General features: G+C 42.6%; 2 protein-coding genes across 2 annotated transcripts; both read right to left on the bottom strand.

The window, feature by feature from the left end:
• Positions 1–4,489: 4,489 nt before the first annotated feature.
• Positions 4,490–6,186, bottom strand: LOC142375631 (tripartite motif-containing protein 16-like). The gene has a single exon (XM_075459776.1). The coding sequence runs from the start codon at positions 6,170–6,172 to the stop codon at positions 4,490–4,492; it is 1,683 nt and encodes a 560-aa protein (XP_075315891.1). The 5' UTR covers positions 6,173–6,186.
• A 12,522-nt stretch (positions 6,187–18,708) lies between these two features.
• On the bottom strand, positions 18,709–22,794 carry LOC142375050 (uncharacterized). The gene is made up of 3 exons (XM_075458972.1): positions 22,578–22,794; positions 21,182–21,451; positions 18,709–19,482 (listed from the first exon to the last, which is right to left on the bottom strand). Exons 1-3 carry the CDS (start codon positions 22,705–22,707, stop codon positions 18,836–18,838), a joined length of 1,047 nt encoding a protein of 348 aa, XP_075315087.1. The 5' UTR covers positions 22,708–22,794; the 3' UTR covers positions 18,709–18,835.
• Between the last annotated feature and the right edge of the window lie 290 nt (positions 22,795–23,084).

Below are 23,084 nucleotides of genomic sequence, written 5' to 3'. Positions count from 1 at the left end.
CAAAACAAAAGCACCAGTTGTATGGTAATGGCTTTCCCTATGATAAAAGGCAACGGGTATTTTATTTTGTGAAAATAACCGGAAGTGCGTTGCTCACTGTGGCTAGCTTTAGTAGCGCCGAATTCGTGGGAACAAAATTGTAAACAGCCGGTATTTTGTCAGGTTTTCAACACGTTGGGGATCTAAACGACTACTTTCTCACCTGAAAATGTTTCAAATGTTGCTAAAGTTTACAGAGTTTAGAGCTTAAGAGAAATCAGCTTCAGGCCGGCTGATTTCTGCTCGGGCAGGAGCGAAATGCATTGTGGGTAAACGCTCTGCATACTGTCTGATCGATGAGTATGTAGTATGGAAGTATGTAGTATGCAGTATGGTAGTATGTAGTATGCAGTATGGAAGTATGTAGTATGGTAGTATGTAGTATGCAGTATGGAAGTATGTAGTACAGCCATACTCAAATGGCGGCCCGCGGGCCTTTTTAGGCCCATTGGGCATCTATTTCTGGCCCACGAGCTGTTATGAAAAGTTTTTTTTTTTTTCAATCGCGCTGTCCGCTCTTATTTTGAAATCGCGCACCGCGATCTCAAGACGAGGCTGGGGATTGCCTCCATGGTAACGATAAACAGATAGGCTCTAGCAGTAGAGCCCTCGTAAACTCGAGATAGTCACTCGCTCAGCAGCAGCAACACGTTAACAGACCGGCATGCTCGAAATTTTCCCCAAAAAGAAAACTGGACAGCGGAAACCGCCAGTTCCAGCCAGAATGGACAGAAAGGTTTGCGTTCTTTATACCACCGTCCAGCACTCGATCTCTGTGCTTAATGTGTCAAGAAACTGTCGCGGCAATAAAAATGTGCAATGTGAAACGACACTATGAAAAAAAACACAAGCATTTTGAAGAGACATTTCCGCAAAACTCCGAGATCAGAACAACAAAATTAAATGCTCTTAAAGCAGCAAATATCAAACATCCAACCGAATCCTCCACACTTCTTTGACAAAACAAGGCAACACAATGCTCCCTTAGAGGGTTTTGGCGAAGCACATGAAGCCATTCACGGATTCAGAGGTAATGAAAGAATGCATGATTGATGTGATGGACACGTTGCTTGATTCGTGGAGAAGATGATTGAGAATTGATGACTTCAATCTTGGGACACAAATCCTTCTATGCATCGGAAACCCATTTCTGGTAAGAAATGTGAGCGAGTTCTCCTCAGAGGCAAACCAGATCTTTCCATGGATGCCAGCTGCTGAATTGCAAAGTCAGCTTATTGACCTGCAGGAGAACGTGGCACTGAGAGAGACTCGGTGTGACGTCATCACCTTCTGGTCAAAAATAGTAACTACAGCCAACTTCCCTCTGCTGCAGAAGATGGCAATTCACATCCTGACAATGTTCGGGTCAACCTACCGCTGCGAATCTGCGTTCTCAACCATGAACATTGTTAAAAATCTACGGAAGAGTATTAGGGCCAGGCATAAGAAAAAATAATAATATTTTGCCTGTCGAGATTAAAGGCGACATGTCGACTTTATTCTAATTCACCGCGAGCTTCAGCGTCTACAAGCAGGTTTAAAGTGACTTTCAACCCAGTTATCTCGGGGTCTTAGTCAGATTAAGGTGTCTACATGCACTTAATAACTCAGTCTGATTGTAGTTTAGCCAATAATCCGATCCTTTCAGAGCCATGTGACCCCGCTGAGTGAGTCCAGAGGCTTTCCTCAGTATGAATGTGCCCGGTCGAAGCCTTTCTTAGAAACGAGGGCTGTCATTTCACATCTAAAGGCTGAGAAAGCTGCGCACGTTTCCTCTTGTTAATCATTCTCTGCTTATAGAATTCAAACCTAAATCTCATTTCTATCCTCAGAGTTTCTGTTATCTCCGTCATTATATAAGCAGCTAACCTTAAATGAGCACTAACTGAATGAATTAAACATTACAAACTGTAAGTATTAGCTAAACTGTGATTTTGTTAGAAGAAAAACAACAAAGCTGACTGAAGCTTTGTGCCACGGTGCCTGATCAACATGTTTGAATCCGCCCTCCCTCGTAAATTGCTGATTTTTATCTGTGATTCAGACGAATGTGACAGTCGGCATTTATCCTCCAGGGCTTCCTGCCGGCTGCTGCTTCACTTTCCAGCTTTCCAGATGCAGATTGGGACCATCAGCACCAGTTGCCAGCCGCTCCTCGTTAATGGCGTTCATTTGATTTGTAACGGATGTAACGATGGGAACAGCAGAGTCCCATCGCAGCAGCTGAGGTCCGTGTTTGTTGAACAGCTTCCCCGAGCCGCACCTCATCAGCACATTTTGCATTTTAAAATAAATGTTTGCTTTGAGGAAGCTGACTGATTGTTTCCAGCTGTCTTAATTCCACTCTGCAGCTGAACCTTATTTAGATCCTAATTAGGGACCGAGCAGTGAAACTGTATCTGTAAGGTTTCTTTCTTTCTTTCTTTCTTATTCTTTTCAAAACGAACTCGAAAACTAATGAAATTTTGCGAGCGCCACCTGCCAGTCGACGACATGAAAGAATCTGGACTTTATATTTTTGGGAGTCGCTCATTGACTCTGTAGCGCCCCCTATAATGCTTAAAAATGGTCCCCGCATTGGGATTAGTTTCGCGTGGGACGACGAAATTCGGTAAACTCATTCATCATGCCCAGACGCACAAAAAAGTCTCATGCCGCCATGGTCCCACGTCCACAGGAAGGCGGCCATTTTGGATGGAAAGTGAGTTTTGGTGCCATTTTTGACCGATTCCACGCCTTGCATATGATCAAACTCGTCCTACAGATTTAATGCTACAGACTTCAAACTTGGCCAGGTTACTCTTAAGACATGGGGGGGAAAAATCATTGGGCAACTTTTTCAAAACTTAATAGTCGGGTCATAATGTGAGGTTCTGTAACCATCCTCTGGCAACAATGTTTTGATGATTGATTTGACCTCTATGGACCCTTTAGAAAAGAATTAGACCCCATGTCCCTCCCAAAAATTCCGGCATTTTTTTGCTAGAGAGCCCAAATTTAAAATGGCGCCCGGCACCATCTCTAAAACATAACTTCTTATCGCTAAATCTGGAGACAAAGTTGCTAAATGTGGGGACAAAGTTGCTAAATTTGGTGACAGAGTCGCTAAATCTGGTGACAAAGTCGCCATATCTGAAAAAGTGCCTTCATACATGATTCTAGGTCCCCATTCCAAATATGATTGTTTTGGGGGGGTAACGGCCTGAAAAGGTTGAGAACCACTGTACTAGATGGCAGCCATCTTGAATTTCGAGGTCAAAAGAAAGTTGTAATATCAAAATGATGTCAGATTTGGAATCCTCATGGTTGACTTGTATGAAAAAGTGCCTTCATACATGATTCTAGGTCATCCAGATCAAAAGTTATTTTTAGAGATGGCGCCAGGCGCCATTTTGAATTTGGCTCTCTAGCCAAAAATAGGAGGGACATGGGGACATGTTTTCTATGTTTGTCTCTTCATGTTTCTGTTCCTTTTTTCTCTTCTTCGCTCTCCCTCTCTCTCTGTTCCCCGGTCCGGTTCAGCACTATCACATCATCTTAAGTATTGTAACAAAATTAAATAAATAAAAATGAGGAGTTGATGGGCATCAAGCAAATGTGTTTGTTATTAACGGTATTCAGATTACAGTTCTGCTGCCATAATGCTGGACAGGACAAGGGGTTTTAAAAAAAAAAGAAATCTTGGTTAAACCATGACAGAAATGTCAGAACAACAGAGCTCACAGAATAATAACTGATCATCTGAAGCTAAATCTTTCTGAGAGACGGAGGAAAGTAAACTGGACTCATTTCTCTGTGATGAAGCTGTTTTATTGAAAAAAGTCAAAAGGACAAATATTTCCTGCTCTGAACATGAACTCTGGACTTTGTGCTGTTACAGGAAAACGGCCTCAGTTAGACCCTCGTATCAGTTTGACATTTTCTCCATCAGATTCCACAGAAACAAATAAAAACAAATTTATTTGTAGCACATTTCATGTACAAAACAATTCAAAGTGCTTCACATAAAATAAAAGCATTGCAGCAGGGAGTGGAAGAAGCATTAAAAATACATAGAAGAATATAAAGAGAAACAAATAAAATTATTTAAATGAATTTAAAAACAAGCAACAGTCCAGATAAATTCAGAAAATAATCCAGATTATTTTCCCATTTCCAAAGTGATGAGATGTGAAAAGAGTCTGTGATAAAGGAAGGTCTGCTGATCCCTCTGCTGGGCTCCATGAAGTGGAAGAGAAACAACAACATACAGACACATCAGCACCAGGATCCGACTGATGTTTAGAGCTCAGAGAAGTTTAGAGTTTCATATTTCTGTGAATCAAACTCCTGATCAGCAGTGATATCCTTCATGGCTGCACAGACACAGGAAACAGCAGCAAATAAACAGCAGAACAACAGCAGAGACATCACAGCAACCAGCAGTCAGCAACAAGCTGACTAAATACATTTATTCCACTTTACACAACTCTGCTGAGTTTCCAGGAGAATAAATCAGCCTGATCCCAGCACAGAGCGGCTGAGTGAATGTGGTCTGGACTCTGTGGAGGAGAGTCATGGTTCCAGAGACGCTGTAGAAGGACAGAATACCTGCTCTGTGGTCCAGGTACACTCCGAATCTGGAGGTCCGAGGACCTGAGATGGAGGTTTTTTTCTTGTTGTACATAAATGAATACCTGTCTGGGTCACAATATAATTCCCAAGATTTGTCATTCCATCCAAATACACATTCATCTGACTCTCCTGCTCTGCTGATGTTCTTGTATGCGACTGCTACAGCAACTCCTCTCCCTCTCATCTCCACCTCCCAGTAACAACGTCCAGTCAGACTCTCTCTGCTCAGGACCTGATCCATGTAAGTGAATCTGTCTGGATGAGCAGAATAAGACTGATAATGATCACTAACCGTCACTTTTCTGTTCCTCTCTGACAGTAACAGCCCTCTGTGTGCTGTGTTTGGATCCAGTGTGATTTCACATGAATATTTTAAGAATCCAGCTCTGCTCGTGGGTTCTGGTTCTGGTTGTGACAGTAAAACATCTCCTTCAGCGACTCTCAGTGAGATGTTGGCCCATTCCTCTCTCAGGATGTCCTGTAGTTTATCTCTGAGCTCTGACACAGCTGCTGTCACATCCTCAAAGTGCCTCAGAGGACGGATCTTGATGCTGGATGAGTGTGTAGCCCCCCTGAGTGCTGCCACTGAGGGGCAGCTGTGCAGAAACTGGCTGTGATCCTCTGTGTGTGAGAGCTGCTGCAGCTCAGCATCTTTCCTCTTCAGCTCAGTGATCTCCTGCTCCAGCTTCTCCTGAAGCTCTTTGACTCGACTGCCTTCGGCTTCCTGCTGGGATCTGATCTGCTGCTTCACATCAGAGCTTCTTTTCTGGAGGAGACGGATCAGCTGGCTGAAGATCTTCTGGCTGTGCTCCTCTGTTTTATCAGCAGACTGATGGATGACCTCCAGCTGCTGCTGAAGCAGCTTCACATCTTTCTCTGCGTCCTGGATTCTCTGCTGGATCTGCTGCCGACTCCCCTCCAGCTCTCTCTGCCTCTCAGTCCTTTCTGCTGCAGCTGACACTGTGTCGTGGCCTTTATGTTCATCCACAGAGCAGAGATAACAGATGCACTTCTGATCCGTACGGCAGAACATCTTCATCACCTCACCGTGATCAGAGCAGATGTTCTCCTGGAGCTTCTTGGAGGGCTCCACCAGCTTGTGTTTCCTGAATGGAGCTGAATCATAATGAGGCTGAAGGTGTTTCTCACAGTAAGAGGCCAGGCAGACTAAACAGGACTTGGTGGCTTTCAGCTTCTTCCCAGAGCAGAAATCACAGGCCACATCTTCAGCTCCAGCATAGCAGTGATCAGCAGGAGCAGCTTGGAGTCCAGTCTTCTTCAGCTGCTCCACTAAAGCAGCTAACATGGTGCTTTTCACCGGGACAGGCCTCGCTTTGAATGTCTGCCTGCACTGAGGGCAGCTGTGGATTCCCTTCTGATCCTCTCCATCCCAGTGGCCTTTAATACAGTTCCTGCAGTAGCTGTGTCCACAGGGAATAGTCACCGGATCCTTCAGCAGATCCAGGCAGATCGAACAGGAGAAGCTTTCTCGGTCCAGCTGAACTCCTTTCTGAGCCATTTCTCCTCTCAGATCAGCGACTGAGTGAGTTTCACTTCCTGAAAACTGAAACTTATCTGAGCTCTGATCTATAAATCACGTGTCAGTGCAGAGAACAGAGCCGGTCGGTTCACTTCCTGTTGGTTAAACCCATCATGAGCTGCAGATCTGAAGGGGAGGGAACCAGGAAACGTGGGCAGAGCGGAGCTGCTGTGGGTGAGAGCAGGAAGTGTGTCGTAGCTGTGTCACAGCAGTCTTCATGGTTAGAATACGGGTCGATTCTTCTTTTAATCACTAACTCAACTAACTATCTAACCAACTAAGTCTCTAACAAACTAACTCTCTTACCAACTAACTCTCGAACCAACTAACCCAACTAACTCAACTCTCTAACCCAACTAACTATATAACCCAACTAACTCTATAACCCAACTAACTCTATAACCCACTAACTCTCTTACCAACTGACTATCTAACCCAACTGACTATCTAACCCAACTAATTCTCTAACCAACTAACTCTCTAACCCAACTAACTATATAACCCAACTAACTCTATAACCCAACTAACTCTCTAACCAACTAACTCTCTAACCAACTAACTCTCGAACCAACTAACCCAACTAACTATCTAACTCAACTAACTCTCTAACCCAACTAACTCTATAACCCAACTAACTCTCTAACCAACTAACTCTCTTACCAACTGACTATCTAACCCAACTGACTATCTAACCCAACTAATTCTCTAACCAACTAACTATCTAATCCAACTAATTATCTAACCAACTAACCCAACACACTATCTAACCCAACTATCTCTATATCTAACTAACTCTCTAACTCAACTAACTCTCTAACCAAACTAACTCTGTAACCAACTAATTCTCTAACCAACTAACTCTATACCCAACTAAATCTCTAACCAACTAACTCTCTTACCAACTGACTATCTAACCCAACTAAATATCTAACCCAACTAACTCTAACCAACTATCTAACCCAACTAATTATCTAACCAACTAACCCAACACACTATCTAACCCAACTATCTCTATATCCAACTAAGTCTCTAACTCAACTATCTCTCTAACCAACTAACTCTCTAACCCAACTAACTCTCTAACCAACTAACTCTCTAACCCAACTAACTCTCTAACCAACTAACTCTCTTACAAACTGACTATCTAACCCAACTAACCCTCTAGCCCAACTAACTCTCTAACTCAACTAACTCTCTAACGAACTAACTCTCTAGCCCAACTAACCCTCTAGCCCAACTAACTCTCTAACCAACTAACTCTCTTACCAACTAACCATCTAGCCCAACTAAATATCTAGCCCAACTAAATATCTAGCCCAACTAAATATCTAACCCAACTAAATATCTAACCCAACTAACTCTCTAACCAACTAACCAGCTAGCCCAACTAACTCTCTAACCAACAAACTATCTAGCCCAACTAACTCTCTAACCAACTATCTTACCAACTATCTAACCCAACTAAATATCTAACCCAACTAACTCTCTAACCAACTAACTATCTAGCCAAACTAACTCTCTAACCAACTAACTCTCTAACCAACTAACTCTAACTAACTAACTCTCTTACCAACTGACTATCTAACCCAACTAAATATCTAACCCAACTAATTCTCTAACCAACTATCTAACCCAACTAATTATCTAACCCAACTAACTCTCTAACCCAACTAACTCTCTAACGAGCTAACTCTCTAGCCCAACTAAATATCTAACTCAACTAACTCTCTAACTCAACTAACTCCCTAACCCAACTAACTCTCTAACCAACTAACTATCTAGCCCAACTAATTATATAACCAAATAGCTCTATACCCAACTAACTCTAACTCTCTAACCAACTAACCCAACACACTATCACAGACACTTTAAAACACACACACTTTAAAACACATAGACACGTTAAACACACACACACATTGAACACACACACGTTAAACACACACACACTTTAAAACGCACACGTTAAACACACACACACTTTAAAACACACACACACCCATTCTCATACTTAAAGCGGCGCTATGCAACTTTCAGTAATACGGGGTTTGTTTACCATGCAATACACACCCCAAAGCTGTAGGGGGAGCTCCGTAGAAAATTAGGCGATAGTCTAGCCAGACTGTCGTAAACCCACCAGAGGCAATTTACGGTTTATTTTTCAAGACACTGGCAGAGAGTTGGAGAGCCGTCGACAGCTAATGGAAAGGGGGTGTGTCTTATCAGGCTACCTGGCTCGGCTCAGAGCCCTTTAGACCTGCCGTGAAGCAGTAGTTCTCGGCTCTCGTGTGTCGCAAGACTTCCAGAGGTAAACAAAGCACGCGGCGCCACAGGCAAAGTTGCAAGCGCTGTTTCGGTCTAGGGCCACCAGATGGAGATGGAAATGTCACCGTTTTCATCAGAACGGGTCAGCCAAGCAATCTGATGATTGCCAAGCAATTTTATGACCATGAAAAAGTTGCGTTGTGCCGCTTTAATGCAGAGTAAGGAACGAGTAAAACCACTCACAAAGTTAGGACCAGTATTTCTAGTTCATTTAGAAACAAACAAAGTGTCATTACAGACACTCGGTGGCGTAGTGATCCAATACACTGCTTCAGTGCTACACTGCTTTTTGAGAAGCACAAAAGATTCAGAAACATATTTTAATCTGTGTTTAAACTTCAGGGGTGAAAAATTGACACTTAGGACATTCTGAGGTCCTACTGAGAAAATTAGGGGCTAGCATCTATATAACCTGAGAAGGTCATCTAGAGGGAAACAAAGTGAGGACCGGCCAAAATGTTCTCACCATGTAAAAATGACCTCACTATGTTGGTTAAAAACTTGATTTAGTCCTCACTCAACAGTAAGTGTAAGTACACACACACACACTCACACACTCACACACATTCATAAGCCCAGTAGCATAGTCGGGTCATAATGTGAGGCATTTTTTGCTAGAGAGCCAAATTCAAAATGGCGCCCGGCGCAATCTCTAAAAAATAACTTTTGATCGCTAAATCTGGTGACAAAGTCGCTAAATCTGGTGACAAAGTCGCTAAATCTGGTAACAAAGTTGCTAAATCTGTGACAAAGTCGCTAAATCTGGTGACAAAGTCGCTAAATCTGGTAACAAAGTTGCTAAATCTGGTGACAAAGTCGCTAAATCTGGTAACAAAGTTGCTAAATCTGGTAACAAAGTTGCTAAATCTGGTAACAAAGTTGCTAAATCTGTGACAAAGTTGCTAAATCTGGTAACAAAGTCGCTAAATCTGTGACAGTCGCTAAATCTGGTGACAAAGTTGCTAAATCTGTGACAAAGTCGCTAAATCTGTGACAAAGTCGCTAAATCTGTGACAAAGTTGCTAAATCTGGTGACAAAGTCGCTAAATCTGGTGACAAAGTTGCTAAATCTGGTGACAAAGTTGCTAAATCTGGTGACAAAGTCGCTAAATCTGGTGACAAAGTTGCTAAATCTGTGACAAAGTCGCTAAATCTGTGACAAAGTCGCTAAATCTGGTGACAAAGTTGCTAAATCTGGTGACAAAGTCGCTAAATCTGGTGACAAAGTTGCTAAATCTGGTGACAAAGTTGCTAAATCTGGTGACAAAGTCGCTAAATCTGTTGACAAAGTCGCTAAATCTGGTGACAAAGTTGCTAAATCTGGTGACAAAGTCACCAAAGCTATATCTGAAAAAGTGCCTTCAATCATATTTGGACTGGTCCCCAGTCCAAATATGATTGTTTTGGGGGGTAACGGCCTAAAAAGGTTGAGAACCACTGTACTAGATGGCAGCCATCTTGAATTTCGAGGTCAAAAGAAAGTTGTAATATCAAAATGATGTCAGATTTGGAATCCTCATGGTTGACTTGTATGAAAAAGTGCCTTCATACATGATTCTAGGTCATCCGGATCAAAAGTTATTTTTTAGAGATGGGGCCAGGCGCCATTTTGAATTTGGGCTCTCTAGCAAAAAATGCCGGGATTTTTGGGAGGGACATGGGGGCTAAATCTTTTCTAAAGGGTCCATAGAGGTCAAATCAATCATCAAAACATTGTTGCCAGAGGATGGTCACAGAACCTCACATTATGACCCGACTAGGGTGTGGGCGTGGCCAGGCGGTGAAAATCGTGTGATGGCGTTTGTGATTTGAAAGCCTTATCATCATCGCAAGGTCATGAAATTTAGTACACACGTCCACCCAGTGGACCTCGTATGTATGTAAAGGGTATCGTGTGTGGGCGGAGCAAAATGGCTCAGTGGCGCCCCCTACTTATTCTTATTCTTTGAAAAAAGTGCTCAAAAACTCATGAAATTCGCCAGGAACGATCTGCCCGTCGACGACATGGCAAATCCGGACTTCTTTTTTTTTTGGGAGTCGCTCATTGACTCTGTAGCGCCCCCTACGATGCTTAAAAATGGTCCCTGCATTGGGATTAGTTTCGTGTGGGACGACAAAATTCGGTAAACTCATTCATCATGCCCAGACGCACAAAAAAGTCTCTTGCCGCCATGGTCCCACATCCACAGGAAGGCGGCCATTTTGGATGGAAAGTGCGTTTTGGTGCCATTTTTGACCGATTCCACGCCTTGCATATGATCGAACTCCTCCTACAGATTTAATGCTACAGACTCCAAACTTGGCCAGGTTACTCTTAAGACATGGGGGGGGGGGGGGAATCATGGAGAAACTTTTTCAAAACTTAAAGGGCGTGGCCGTGGCGACGCCTCAAAGTTCGATGACTCGACCATCACTTGCCACAAAAACTTAAGTTTTTCAGTTCACTACAGGCACTACCACTCCTATTTCTATTCATATTATAAATACCACTCAATATATATACCTCAATATTCTCTGGGGGTTTCCAAAGGTTAATAGTTTGGGGGGGCATGTCGCGGTCCGCCTCTTCAGCTCCCCTGCATGAGGACATGAAACTTTATTCCTTCCCACAGCAGAATGTCTTTAAACCTTTCTGCTGCACTTTAAGGCACTTCCCCGCGGGTTTCACTTTGGATATTGAGTGATCTCATCGATCTTTTGCACACAGATTACACCGAAAGCACACAAAATCAGCATAAACACATAAATCAGCAGCAGGATATTTATGTTTTGGAATCACGAAGTTAGAGGCTGTGACGCCGAGCTGCTGGATCCAGACGTCCATAAAAAAGATTGATGCTCTGAAACAGTTTCATGCTTCTCAAAGAGGTTCGACAGCTCGCCAAAGTCACGAGTTGACTCACCTTTAACGGTGAGTTATCACCCTGCGTCTTATCAGTGAAAAGCTGAGGTTTGGAACACCCGTGAGGAGCTCTTTGATGCTGAAGCACTTTGAGCAGCTCCAGATCTGTTAATAAATGGCCTCGGCCCACTTCGGTTTCCATTACTCGGAACGGCGTCGGCCTTTGCTTTGTGCGTTGACCCCTGTGGGGATATTTTAATAAGCAAGGACTCTCATTTTCTGCTGTTACCTGCTGGTTTGATCTAACTTATGTCAGACTCATCTTAAACCACTCAAGAGTGAAATTTTCATTACCTCCCTCTCTTCATGCAGCCCTTTGACATATTCAGCGTATAGAAAGCTGAACTCTTTGGGTGATAGAAGCTGATTGTGAGAGTGCAGCTGAGCATGTCTCCAATCAGTCACTGTCAGTTCGCCTCCTTCATCCCTTTGTCCCGCCTTATTGATCACTCTTTTATACCTTTTGTCATTCCTTATTGATCACTTGTCCCATCAGACACGCACCTTAAAAAGCTTTGGAGGCAGCGACCTCCAGAGCTGGAGTGGTTGATAAATATTTTATCGCGCATAAACGCATGTTTTATTATTTATTCTATTATTGTAACAGTTTGAATGCTCACAGGCTTTTATTTTGTAAAAGTCTGTTGCTCACAGAAAACTCCAAAACTCACAGAAAAACTCCAGAAAACGGATGCTCCTTTTACAGCCAATCCTGACACCCTCACCTGTCAGCAGGTAACCTGCTAACTCCTTTGTGTTTATATTCTATGGGCTTCTTTTCATCTCTCCCAGTATACTGACACAGATACAGGTACCTTGTACCTACCAGAATCCAGAGCTTCAACTGGAGTTTTTGAGTGTTAAAGCAACAGAAATCTCCACATTTTTAAAGATAAAAAGAAGAAAAATTAAATAAATCAACGTATGACCCACGTTCCCCAGTTTCCTCTGAAGGTTTACATATTTCCTAAAATACATTAAAAACCAACTGCAGCCTCTGTTGGTGGTTTTTAAAGGGAAGCCTTTGGCGAATTCTTCAGTCTTTTCCAGCTATTCAGTTCTGCTCCATCGGTTTGGATCCTCCAAACAGCCTGTTGTGAACTTAATTTATTCTTACTTTTTAAGGTAAACAGCCCTGCAGCAGCCAGGCTCCCTCAGAGAGCCACACGGTAAAGTCAGCATCCAGTTTTCTTTCCTGACTCGTTTCATTCACCTTCTCAGTTAAAATATCTCAAGCTCACACAGACTCCATCACCCTGCAGCTGTGGAAGCCATTAACAGTGTTTCAAAGGTACAAACAGCCTCAAGTTAGTTTTTATTTCAAATGATGCTTTCAGAGGTAAGTGAGACATAACGTGTTCTTAGAAAGGGAAGGAAACCAAAACTCCTGTTTAATTTAACGCAGTAACGCAGACATAATGAAGCTGTTTCTGCAGTCAGACCAGAAACCCTCCAGCTCTACATACAGATACAGATTTTAGATGAACACAACATTATGGAGGTTTTTCAGTCAGGTTTTAAAACTCAGCACAGCACAGAACAGAGTCTGCTTTGGTGAGAGTTTTTAATGACATATTCAGGGAAAATGACTCAGACAGAACCACGTCTGTAAACTTAGCTGGTTCTGAATCTTCCACTGCTCCTCGACTTTATGGGGTTCCACAGGGCTCAACCCTCGGCCCCCTGCTTTTTTCTCTTTATCTGCTTCCTTTGGGTTCAATACTCAGAAAGCATGAGTTAGTATTGAGTTGAGTAGTGAGTAGTTGAGATAGTATGCGAGTTTGAGTAAGCGAGAAGTTCCCGGATGCATACTAGATTCTCCTAAATGTTGGGTATGCATCATGAGGTTACTACTCATACTCAAACTACCCAAGATGCAACGTAACGCGACATCGCTGATCCTCATTTCCTGTCAAAACGGCAGTTTCAAGCTAGCTACAACGAGGGTAGGTTCACTTCCTGTTTTCAAAACAAAAGCACCAATTGTATGGTAATGGCTTTCCCTATGATAAAAGGCAACGGGTATTTTATTTTTGTGAAAATAACAGGAAGTGCGTTGCTCACTGCGGCTAGCTTTAGTAGCGCCAAATTCGTGGGAACAAAATTGTAAATAGCCGGTATTTTGTCAGGTTTTCAACACGTTGGGGATCTAAACGACTACTTTCTCTCCTGAAAATGTTTCAAATGTTGCTAAAGTTTACAGAGTTTAGAGCTTAAGAGAAATCAGCTTCAGGCCGGCTGATTTCGGCTCGGGCAGGAGCGAAATGCATTGTGGGTAAACGCTCTGCATACTGTCTGATCGATGAGTATGCAGGATGGAAGTATGTAGTATGCGGTCTCGAACACAGCCTCTGTGTTTTTTAATGGATGCCACAGCTGGTTTCAGATGTTAAATATTTCACACCAACAGTTGGATCTGTTTTTAAAAGGAAACACCAAACAGCTGACTGCTCCTCTCTGATGTTTATTACTCTGTGAGACTTCCTCTTGTTTCCTGGACTTTACTGACAGCAGAGTATCCATCAGGGCCGCCGTGCGTGGCGTGCACGCTCCTGTAGCTCCACCGGTTTGGGCGGCCCGTCATCAGAGGGGCGGGGATGATCTCAGCGGGGACCGATTGACACGAATACCCACTGAGCTGCAGCCTGGCAGAGAGGAAATTACTGTCAGTCAGAGCGCAGCTTCAGCGCGGATCCTTAAGAGTTATTCCCACGGGTGTAGAGTGAGGGCGGTTGGCATGGTTACACAGCTCTTATTTTACTCTGTTTTAAAACAAACTGCTCATAATTAATATCTGATTTTTCCTTTGATCCGATCGAACATTTCCAGGATGTAAAATGGCTTAAATGGAGTTAAGGGAGGTCATTTTAACAACCTTCCCACCTCTGGTAGCATCGTGATGAAGGACCAGAGGTGGGTGGTAACGAGTTACATTTACTCGAGTAAGTATTTGAAAACATTATACTTCCAGGAGTAGTTTTAAATCTCTATACTTTTTACTTTTACTTGAGTAGATGTGTGCAGCAGAAGCTGTCCTCTTACTCCGCTACATTAGGCTACAATGAGCTGGTTACTTTTCTTCTTACCTCTTTGGTATTCTACGCCTCATTATTTTTATCCCCCCGCGTACGCCTCATTTTAATGTTTTATTCTGACAGAGAGAGAGACTTCCGCCAAAGGCTCTACCACCTGACTGTGTTCCACCAATCAGACGCAGCCGTGCAGTCTGGTCACGTGACCGTACTCGATCTCAGCGGCGGGACGGGTTAGCTTTAGCATTAGCAGTCGTAGCAAACAAAGAAAGAAACAGATGAAAAATGTCAGAACCAACGGTGGGAAATGAAGACGCAGACGAGGCCTCATACTGAAAGCATGTTTACCTTACAAAGAGTGAGAAACAGCAGCTACATTATGTGTCTTCTGTGGCAACCAAAACAAACGCACATTTCAGCAGAAACTCAACATCTAACTTGAGGAAACATGTAGCGCTAAGTTTCCTAAATTCGTTTTTTTCCCCCCCATGGATAGGTGAATGTTTGTTTTTTAGGTTACATATGGGTTCCATATGTTTTAAACATTTCCTAAGTCTCTTTTATTTTTATTTATTTATATTTATTTGTTTATGTTTATTTATTTATTAATGCTTCTTCCACTCCCTGCTGCAATGCTTTTATTTTATGTAAAGCACTTTGAATTGTTTGTACATGAAATGTGCTATACAAATAAATTTGATTTGATATTAAAATTCTTGAATTTACCTGGATTATTTTAATTTAAGCTACTTTTGTAATTAATGAATTCATTTTAATTTATTTTATCAACTGGATGAACTCTAATTGGCCTAAAGATGATTATTTAGTATTTTTGTCTGTCTGATTGAATGCTTGTGTTAACAAATAAAACTGGATGAAAACTTTTTACTTTAACTTGAGTCATATTATTCTGATGTAACAGCATCTGAGAGGCCTCGTCCCAAAGTACTGAGGGGCTTTGCTGCCACTTTATATTTCATCTCTAAATCTCACCTGTGACTTTTCGGAGTTCTGAGTCATTCTCTTGGAAGGGCAACACAGAACTACTGAACATGGACAGACCATATATAAATATATATATATATATACTTTATCATGTGAAAGGTTTTCTGGGATGTCAGCCGGGGAGAAACCCCCTCATGTGCTGCTGATGATGATGATGAACCCCCCCCGCTGGGCCTTTCTGTCTCATCTGAACTGAACTGATGGGAAGTGGAGCCCCTGCAGGTGGACTTCAGCTCCCACAATCCCTCACTCATGCATCTTGTTCTGGAGAGAACGCCCTCCGGCTCTCATCTCCACCTTTGCTCGACAGATTGAGATGAAGCTGAGGCTCTTCACACATCATCATCATCGGACCTCTTCCTCGGTGCGGTCGCCGGGGGCGACGGTGACGCACGTCACAACATGTGGGCGGTGGTGGTGGAGCGCTGCAACTTAAAGTTCAGCATCGAGCCGCTTTTCAGCTCAGACTCTCTGTTTATACTCTCTCTGTTCCTTTCCTTTTGTTTTCCTTTCCTTTCCTTGTCTTTCCTTTGCTTTTGTTTCCTTTCCTTCTCTTTCCCTTTCCTTTGCTTTTGTTTCCTTTCCTTCTCTTTCCCTTTCCTTTGCTTTTGTTTTCCTTTCCTTTCCTTGTCTTTCCTTCTCTTTTCTTTTCCTTTCCTTTTATTTATTTTCCTTTTGCTTCCTTTCCTTCTCTTTCCCTTTCCTTGTCTTTCCTTTCCTTTTATTTATTTTCCTTTTGTTTCCTTTCCTTCTCTTTTCTTTTCCTTTTGTTTCCTTTCCTTCTCTTTTCCTTTTCTTGTCTTTCCTTTCCTTTTATTTATTTTCCTTTTGTTTCCTTTCCTTCTCTTTTCTTTTCCTTTTGTTTCCTTTCCTTCTCTTTTCCTTTCCTTGTCTTTCCTTTCCTTTTGTTTCCTTTCCTTCTCTTTTCCTTTCCTTGTCTTTCCTTTCCTTTCCTTTTGTTTCCTTTCCTTCTCTTTTCCTTTCCTTGTCTTTCCTTTCCTTTTGTTTCCTTTCCTTCTCTTTTCCTTTCCTTGTCTTTCCTTTCCTTTCCTTTTGTTTCCTTTCCTTCTCTTTTCCTTTCCTTGTCTTTCCTTTCCTTTTATTTATTTTCCTTTTGTTTCCTTTCCTTCTCTTTTCCTTTCCTTGTCTTTCCTTTCCTTTTATTTATTTTCCTTTTGTTTCCTTTCCTTCTCTTTTCCTTTCCTTGTCTTTCCTTTCCTTTTGTTTCCTTTCCTTCTCTTTTCCTTTCCTTGTCTTTCCTTTCCTTTCCTTTTGTTTCCTTTTCTTTTCCTTTCCTTTCCTTTTGTTTCCTTTCCTTCTCTTTTCTTTTCCTTTCCTTTCCTTTTGTTTCCTTCTCTTTCCCTTTCCTTGTCTTTCCTTTCCTTTTATTTATTTTCCTTTTGTTTCCTTTCCTTCTCTTTTCTTTTCCTTTTGTTTCCTTTCCTTCTCTTTTCCTTTCCTTCTCTTTCCCTTTCCTTTGCTTTTGTTTTCCTTTCCTTTCCTTGTCTTTCCTTCTCTTTTCTTTTCCTTTCCTTTCCTTTTGTTTCCTTCTCTTTCCCTTTCCTTCTTTCCTTTCCTTTTATTTATTTTCCTTTTGCTTCCTTTCCTTCTCTTTTCTTTTCCTTTTGTTTCCTTTCCTTCTCTTTCCCTTTCCTTGTCTTTCCTTTCCTTTTATTTATTTTCCTTTTGTTTCCTTTCCTTCTCTTTCCTTTCCTTTTGTTTCCTTTCCTTCTCTTTTCCTTTCCTTGTCTTTTGTTTCCTTTCCTTTTGTTTCCTTTCCTTTCCTTTTGTTTCCTTTCCTTCTCTTTCCTTTCCTTTTGTTTCCTTTCCTTCTCTTTTCCTTTCCTTGTCTTTTGTTTCCTTTCCTTTTCCTTTCCTTTCCTTTTGTTTCCCTTCCTTTTCTTTTCCTTTCCTTTTCTTTTCCTTTCCTTTTGTTTATATAAAGAAGAGTTTTAATTATTATTATTATTATTGAATAAACTTTTAAACACTTTAACCCACTTCAGGAGTGAAGCAGAGATACTGAGACGGTGGAGCAGCAAACTAAAAGCAGCTGGATGCTGATCTGAACCTGGCCCATGTTTCTGTTCTCACTTTCATGAGATACAGACGAGTAAATACTTTCATATTTAACACTTTTATGTTTAACTGAATGCTGTTCGAGACGCTGCCGCAGAGCCCGGATCATTTCCTCCTCTCTGCCTCCATCTGCTGGATGAACGCTTGTTGTTTTTCTCTTAAAACACTTGTTTTTAAGTCCTCATGACCTTGAGAAAGCCGTCCATGCCCTGATAAGTTGAAGGTCAGACTGTTTTAATGCTCTTTATGTGGGCGTCTCCCAGTCTTCTCTCAGCCGCCTTCAGCTGGTGCAGAACGCTGCTGCCCGTCTTTAACCAACACCAACAGACGTGTGCACATCACTCCTGTTCTTAACTCCCTCCATCGGCTTCCTGTCCTTTACAGAACTGATTTTAAACTGTTAATGTTTGTTTTTAAAGCTCTTAACGGCCTCGCCCCGTCGTATTTATCTGAGCTTTTAACAGTCCTGGTAGAGCTCTGAGGTCAGCAGATCAGTTTCTGCTGGAAGTGCCCAGGTCAGAATACAAACCCTGGGGTGAGCGAGCCTTTTCCCAAAGCTGCCCCCAGGCTCTGGAATAAGCCCCCCGTCCAGCTGCGTCTTATTTCTGACCTGGGCCTCTTCAGATCCGGGCTAAAAACCTGCTTATTTAGGATGGCTTTAATACCCAGTAGCATGATGACACTTTTATATTATTCGATTTTGTTGTATTTTATTACTTTCGCTGTTCTTTTATTTGTTTTTACTTCTTCTTCTCTTTATTTATTACCTGCTGTAAAGCATTTTGGTACACCGTAAGGATTGTTTGTAAAGGGCTGTAGAAATAAAGTTTATTTACATTTAAAAAAACTAAACTTTCTCTAGTTAAACAATTAACTGATCATCTCTTTCTCTTTCTTCTCCAATTCGATGGATAAAATGTGTTTGCAGGATAATAAACGATCAGTTTAGGTGCGTCTGAAACAACGTTTCATTTTAAGTCGATTAGTTTTACACGTCCCAGGTTGGATCCTGTCGTTAAGCCCTAAAAACTTGCTGAAGGCTCGTTTCCGCGGAAACGTGCAGCATTGATATTTCTGCTTCCTACGGTGTGTTCTGGGTATTTTTGTTGGAAACTGTCTGTAACTTCATGCTAAAAAGGAACAAAAGTGTGTTTTTTAAAGAAGCATGAAACACTGTAACAGGAGGATTTTATTAAGAACTCCTCAAAAAACGCAGAAAAGGATCGATTTAGCAACAAGATATTCCAAATATAAACACACAGACGTCTCCAGGATTGTTCCTAAAAGTGTTCCTGGGGGTCACTGAAGCTTCATGGCGCCGAACTCGGCCTCGTGCAGGAGCTGCTGCATCCTGGTCCGGATCCACGACTGCTTCTCGGCGGTCAGCCTCCTCATGGCCGGAGCCAGGCTGAGCAGGAACAGCGTCACGTCGTCCCGGGGCTCAGCGTCCCGCTCCCGCTGGGCCTCCCGGGCCTCCATCCTCCTCAGCAGCTCCTCCAGCACGCCGTCGGCGCTCTTCCTCTTGGCCCGGGTCGGCCTGGGAGACGCGGGCCGGCGCTCCTCCTCCTCCTCGTCCTCGTCCGTCTCGATTAAGATCTCGTCGACCTCTGCGTCCTGCTCCTCGGTCTTCAGCGGGTGCATCCTGGACGTGGCCCAGGGCGGCGGCAGGCTGCGCTCCGGCAGCTCCAGCTCGGGGGGCGGCGGCTGATCCGAGTGCGAGGACGCCATGGTGGAGGCCAGAGAGGTGACGGACTGCATCATCCTCTCAAACAGCTGCTTCATGTTGGCCTGCTGCGCCACCAGGTCGCCGTCTGCGCCGCCCGTCGGCTCCAGCTTCGCCTCTTTGGCCCCGACGCAGTCGTAGGCGTCTGCAGACGAACGCTTTCTGTGGCTGAAGTCGATGGACGAGGGCGACGAGGTGGTCGTCGCATCTGCCACGGCGAAGCCTGAAAACGGATAAAAACAGGTTTAAGAATCACCGCCCTGGACTTTATGTTTACTGCTGGCAGAAAGAGTCTCACGGAGGAGTTCCAGTAAACCAAAAATCATCAGCTGGGTTAAGGAAATATCCACAACTTTACCCGTGGAGAAGATAACTTACATTATAAAAGGCAAAATATCACTATTTCAAAACATTTGGGGTCCTTTTATAGAATATATGGAGAATGTAGATTTAAGTAATGTGGGTAACGAAGACGAAGAGGCGAAGTTGTTGGTAGTCCTTTCTTTTGATATTTGATTTTTTTTTATTCTGTATGGATTGTACATCTGAATCTGTATTTTCTAACCATATAGGTACAATAGTGAAATAATATGGGCTTATTCTTAACAAGATAGAGAAACGTTTACTGTTCTGGTTGTTTCTTTTCTTTTTGTTTTTGGTTTTATACTTGTACTAAGTGTTGCTCTATATTATCTCATTAATATCTGACTTGCAGGGAAGGACAATTTGAGTGTTGGATAATAGCTTTGCTCCTGATGTCTCCTGGGATATGAGAGCGCTCTTATTTCTGAATATATGTGTGTTTTGGAAAAATGTTGAAAACTCAATAAAGATAATGTTGGGGAAAAAAAACATGTTTAAGTTTAAGATTCTGATTAAATCTGTCGAAAATGAAACTGAACGGGAGCCGATGCTGAGACGCTTTCAGCTGCGTTTGGAACATCTGGGACATTAAAAACATCTGTATTTCATACATGTCAGATTAAACTCATTCAGCTGCATTCAGAGCGTCTCTGAGAAGGAAAACAGGAGTAATCACTCTGTGTTTCAGTAGCAGAGTCGGTTCTGGTTGATGTTGGACGTTAAAGGGATAGTTCGCCACTTTAAAGGGACAGTTCTCCTCTTCTGACATGAAGCTGTATGACATCCCATATCAGCAACATCATTTCTGAACATCTTCTTACCCCCTGCTGCGTCCTGTGAGCAGAGTTCCAGCCTCGTTTTGGTGTTGATGAAGGTAGTCCGGCTAGTTGGCTGGGGTTTAAAAAATAAAGCGTTTTGCTTCTCAGAACAATATGCGTTCAACAGAGTAATACATTTGCATCACAAAATGGTTCTCCAGGAGAAAGTCAGACCTTTCCTTTCATTTCCTTTTGTTTCCTTTCCTTCTCTTTCCTTTCCCTATTGTTTTGTGTATGTGCTGTGCAGAGCGAGCAGTCCCCTGCTTCCGAGCAGCAAACAGCGTAACAGGCGCGGCTGTCGGCAGGCGGCAGCAGGCAGTGATACGAAGGGAGAGAAAATAGGGCCAAGAGATTGTGAGGTCTGACTTTTTCCTGGAGAACCATTTTGTGATGCAAATGTATTACTCTGTTGAACGCATATTGTTCTGAGAAGCAAAACGCTTTATTTTTTAAACCCCAGCCAACTAGCCGGACTACCTTCATCAGCACCAAAACGAGGCTGGAACTCTGCTCACAGGACGCAGCAGGGGGTAAGAAGATGTTCAGAAATGATGCTGCTGATATGGGATGTTACACAGCTTCATGTCAGAAGAGGCGAACTATCCCTTTAACACCTCTGTAATGTGTAGAAAATGCATCTTTCTACCCTTAAATTTCCAGAACTTTAGTAAAGTCGCTCCTCTGTTTCCGGTTTGGAGGTGAGCGGCAGACAAGCAGCTTTTTAAAGGCGGTAAAACGAACCGTAAGTCTCGTCATCGTCGCTCCGGATCTCTGTCGTGGTGCTGCAGCCCACCAGCTCGTGGATGTGGGAGGGCTGCGGGTCCAGAGCCCAGCCGTTGGTGCCCGCCGCCCTGGCGTCGATGAACGGGTTCAAAAAGGACAGAATGGCCGAATATCTCCACGGCTTGTAGTTGGACAGCCCGATCCCGCTCTCCCGCCGGTCCTTCTCACGCTGCCTCTCCCTGCGGTGCTGGTCTCTGAGCGTCTTCCACTTCCGTCTGCACTCCGACTCTGAGAGAGTCAGATAAAACGGTCATCTGACGGCGCCTGATGCATCTCATTCTTCCCTTTATTAAAGCCCAAACACTTTAAAGAAGACATTTATTATGTTCGCTTTAAAGCAGTGAAAGTTCTGACTGCACCTTTAAAGCTGATCAGGATGAAAATAAGGATGAAAAACGGCTTTTCCAGGAACATTAAAGGTTGTAGATCTGATAGAAATATCATCATCGAAATGTCAGACGGTCATTTACTTTGTAATAAACAGTCTGTGTGCGTTAAAGACACATAAACGGTCATTAATGGTTAATAACTGAATCAACTTCTCTAACTTCTCCTGTTTTTATATGATTCTCCTCAAACATCCGGTTTCATTTTGGATAAAACCGATCGGATGGTTGTTCAAGGGCAAAGAAACAAATAAACAACCCGAAAACTGAACCGAAAACATTCTTAATGTCGTAATGATTTACAATATGACTTCAAAAATATGTAACTTCAAAAAATTTTTAACTAAAACAGACAAAAAGTCACTTGGTAAATGATCAGAAATATCATACAGCGACTACCTTCAAACTTCAACTGTCAATTAATAGATAGATAGATACTTTATTGATCCCGAAGGAAATTCAAGCATCCAGTAGCAGACATAATAAAGCAATAAAAATGTTTATACAATAATAAACACTTTAAAAACAATCTAAGAATTTAAAAAACTGTTTATATTTTTATATTTTTAAAGTGACCAGTGAAGTGAGACGAAAGTGAAATAATTAATCACCAATAGAAGGATATTAACTACATAATAAACATGGTTTGAAAACCTAAATGTATTAATTTATGTATTTAGTTTGTGATTTATTGATGTGTTCTTTAAAAAAAAGCATCAAAACCGCAAACAGGAACCAATGAGCTGAAAGCCGCCGTCGGAACATAATAACAGACGGACCCGCTTTGTTTTGGTCCTGTTGATATATCTGTGGGGTGGAGGTGAGGTGGAGGGCGGGTGGTGCCTTTTTTAAGCCGTTTTTCAGCTTTGTAACACTTAACTTTGCTTCGCCTGGGTAACAAACAGGTATGATGGCGTTTCAGGGCCCGGCCTGTGGCGGTTTTAAACCCTGGAAAAGTTGCCACTCACCAGGGACACCGACCATCTCCGCGATCTGCCGCCACGCTTCGCTCCTCATGTTCAGGTCGCGGTACGTCACAGAGTTCGTGTCGTACAAACTCGGGAAGCCGGAGACAGCCACGATCAGTTTATACTCCATTTCTCCCCGAAAACTCCCGAGACAGCCTGCCGGAGCAGAGAGACGCCGGAAGCCACATTAAAAAGTATCAAAACAGAGCGTATTTCCGCTTCCGGTTAAAAAGTATCAAAACAGAACGGACTTCCGCTTCCGGTGCGTCACGGGCTGTTTACATAGATGTGAATAAATCAGTTATTTCCGTTATCATGTGGAGTTATTCTCACATTTTTATGTATTTGTGAGGTTTTATTGTTTAATTTCTTTTAGGGCTGGGCAACGAATAAAATGTTTAATCTAATTAATCACATGATTTCCCTGATTAATCACGATTAATCGCATTTGTACGCAGAATCCAAAAATGAATCCAAAAGTAGTGCATAGCTTTTAGCATTTAGCTT

Source organism: Odontesthes bonariensis, chromosome 24 (assembly GCF_027942865.1).
Source record: "Odontesthes bonariensis isolate fOdoBon6 chromosome 24, fOdoBon6.hap1, whole genome shotgun sequence".
In the NCBI taxonomy this organism is placed as follows: Eukaryota; Metazoa; Chordata; class Actinopteri; order Atheriniformes; family Atherinopsidae; genus Odontesthes; species Odontesthes bonariensis.
The sequence above is the reverse complement of the archived record's forward strand: the minus strand, read 5'-3'. Positions and strand labels throughout refer to the sequence as shown.

What these genes read in the sequence shown, in the direction of transcription:
- LOC142375050 (XM_075458972.1), bottom strand. Translation starts at nt 22,707, where the DNA reads ATGGAGTATAAACTGATCGTGGCTGTCTCCGGCTTCCCGAGTTTGTAC. An exon ending in GGAGATGGTCGGTGTCCCTG is followed by an intron (nt 21,452 to 22,577) that starts GTGAGTGGCAAC and finishes TGACTCTCTCAG; the next exon opens with AGTCGGAGTGCAGACGGAAG. An exon ending in CGACGATGACGAGACTTACG is followed by an intron (nt 19,483 to 21,181) that starts GTTCGTTTTACC and finishes ATCCGTTTTCAG; the next exon opens with GCTTCGCCGTGGCAGATGCG.
- LOC142375631 (XM_075459776.1), bottom strand. Translation starts at nt 6,172, where the DNA reads ATGGCTCAGAAAGGAGTTCAGCTGGACCGAGAAAGCTTCTCCTGTTCG.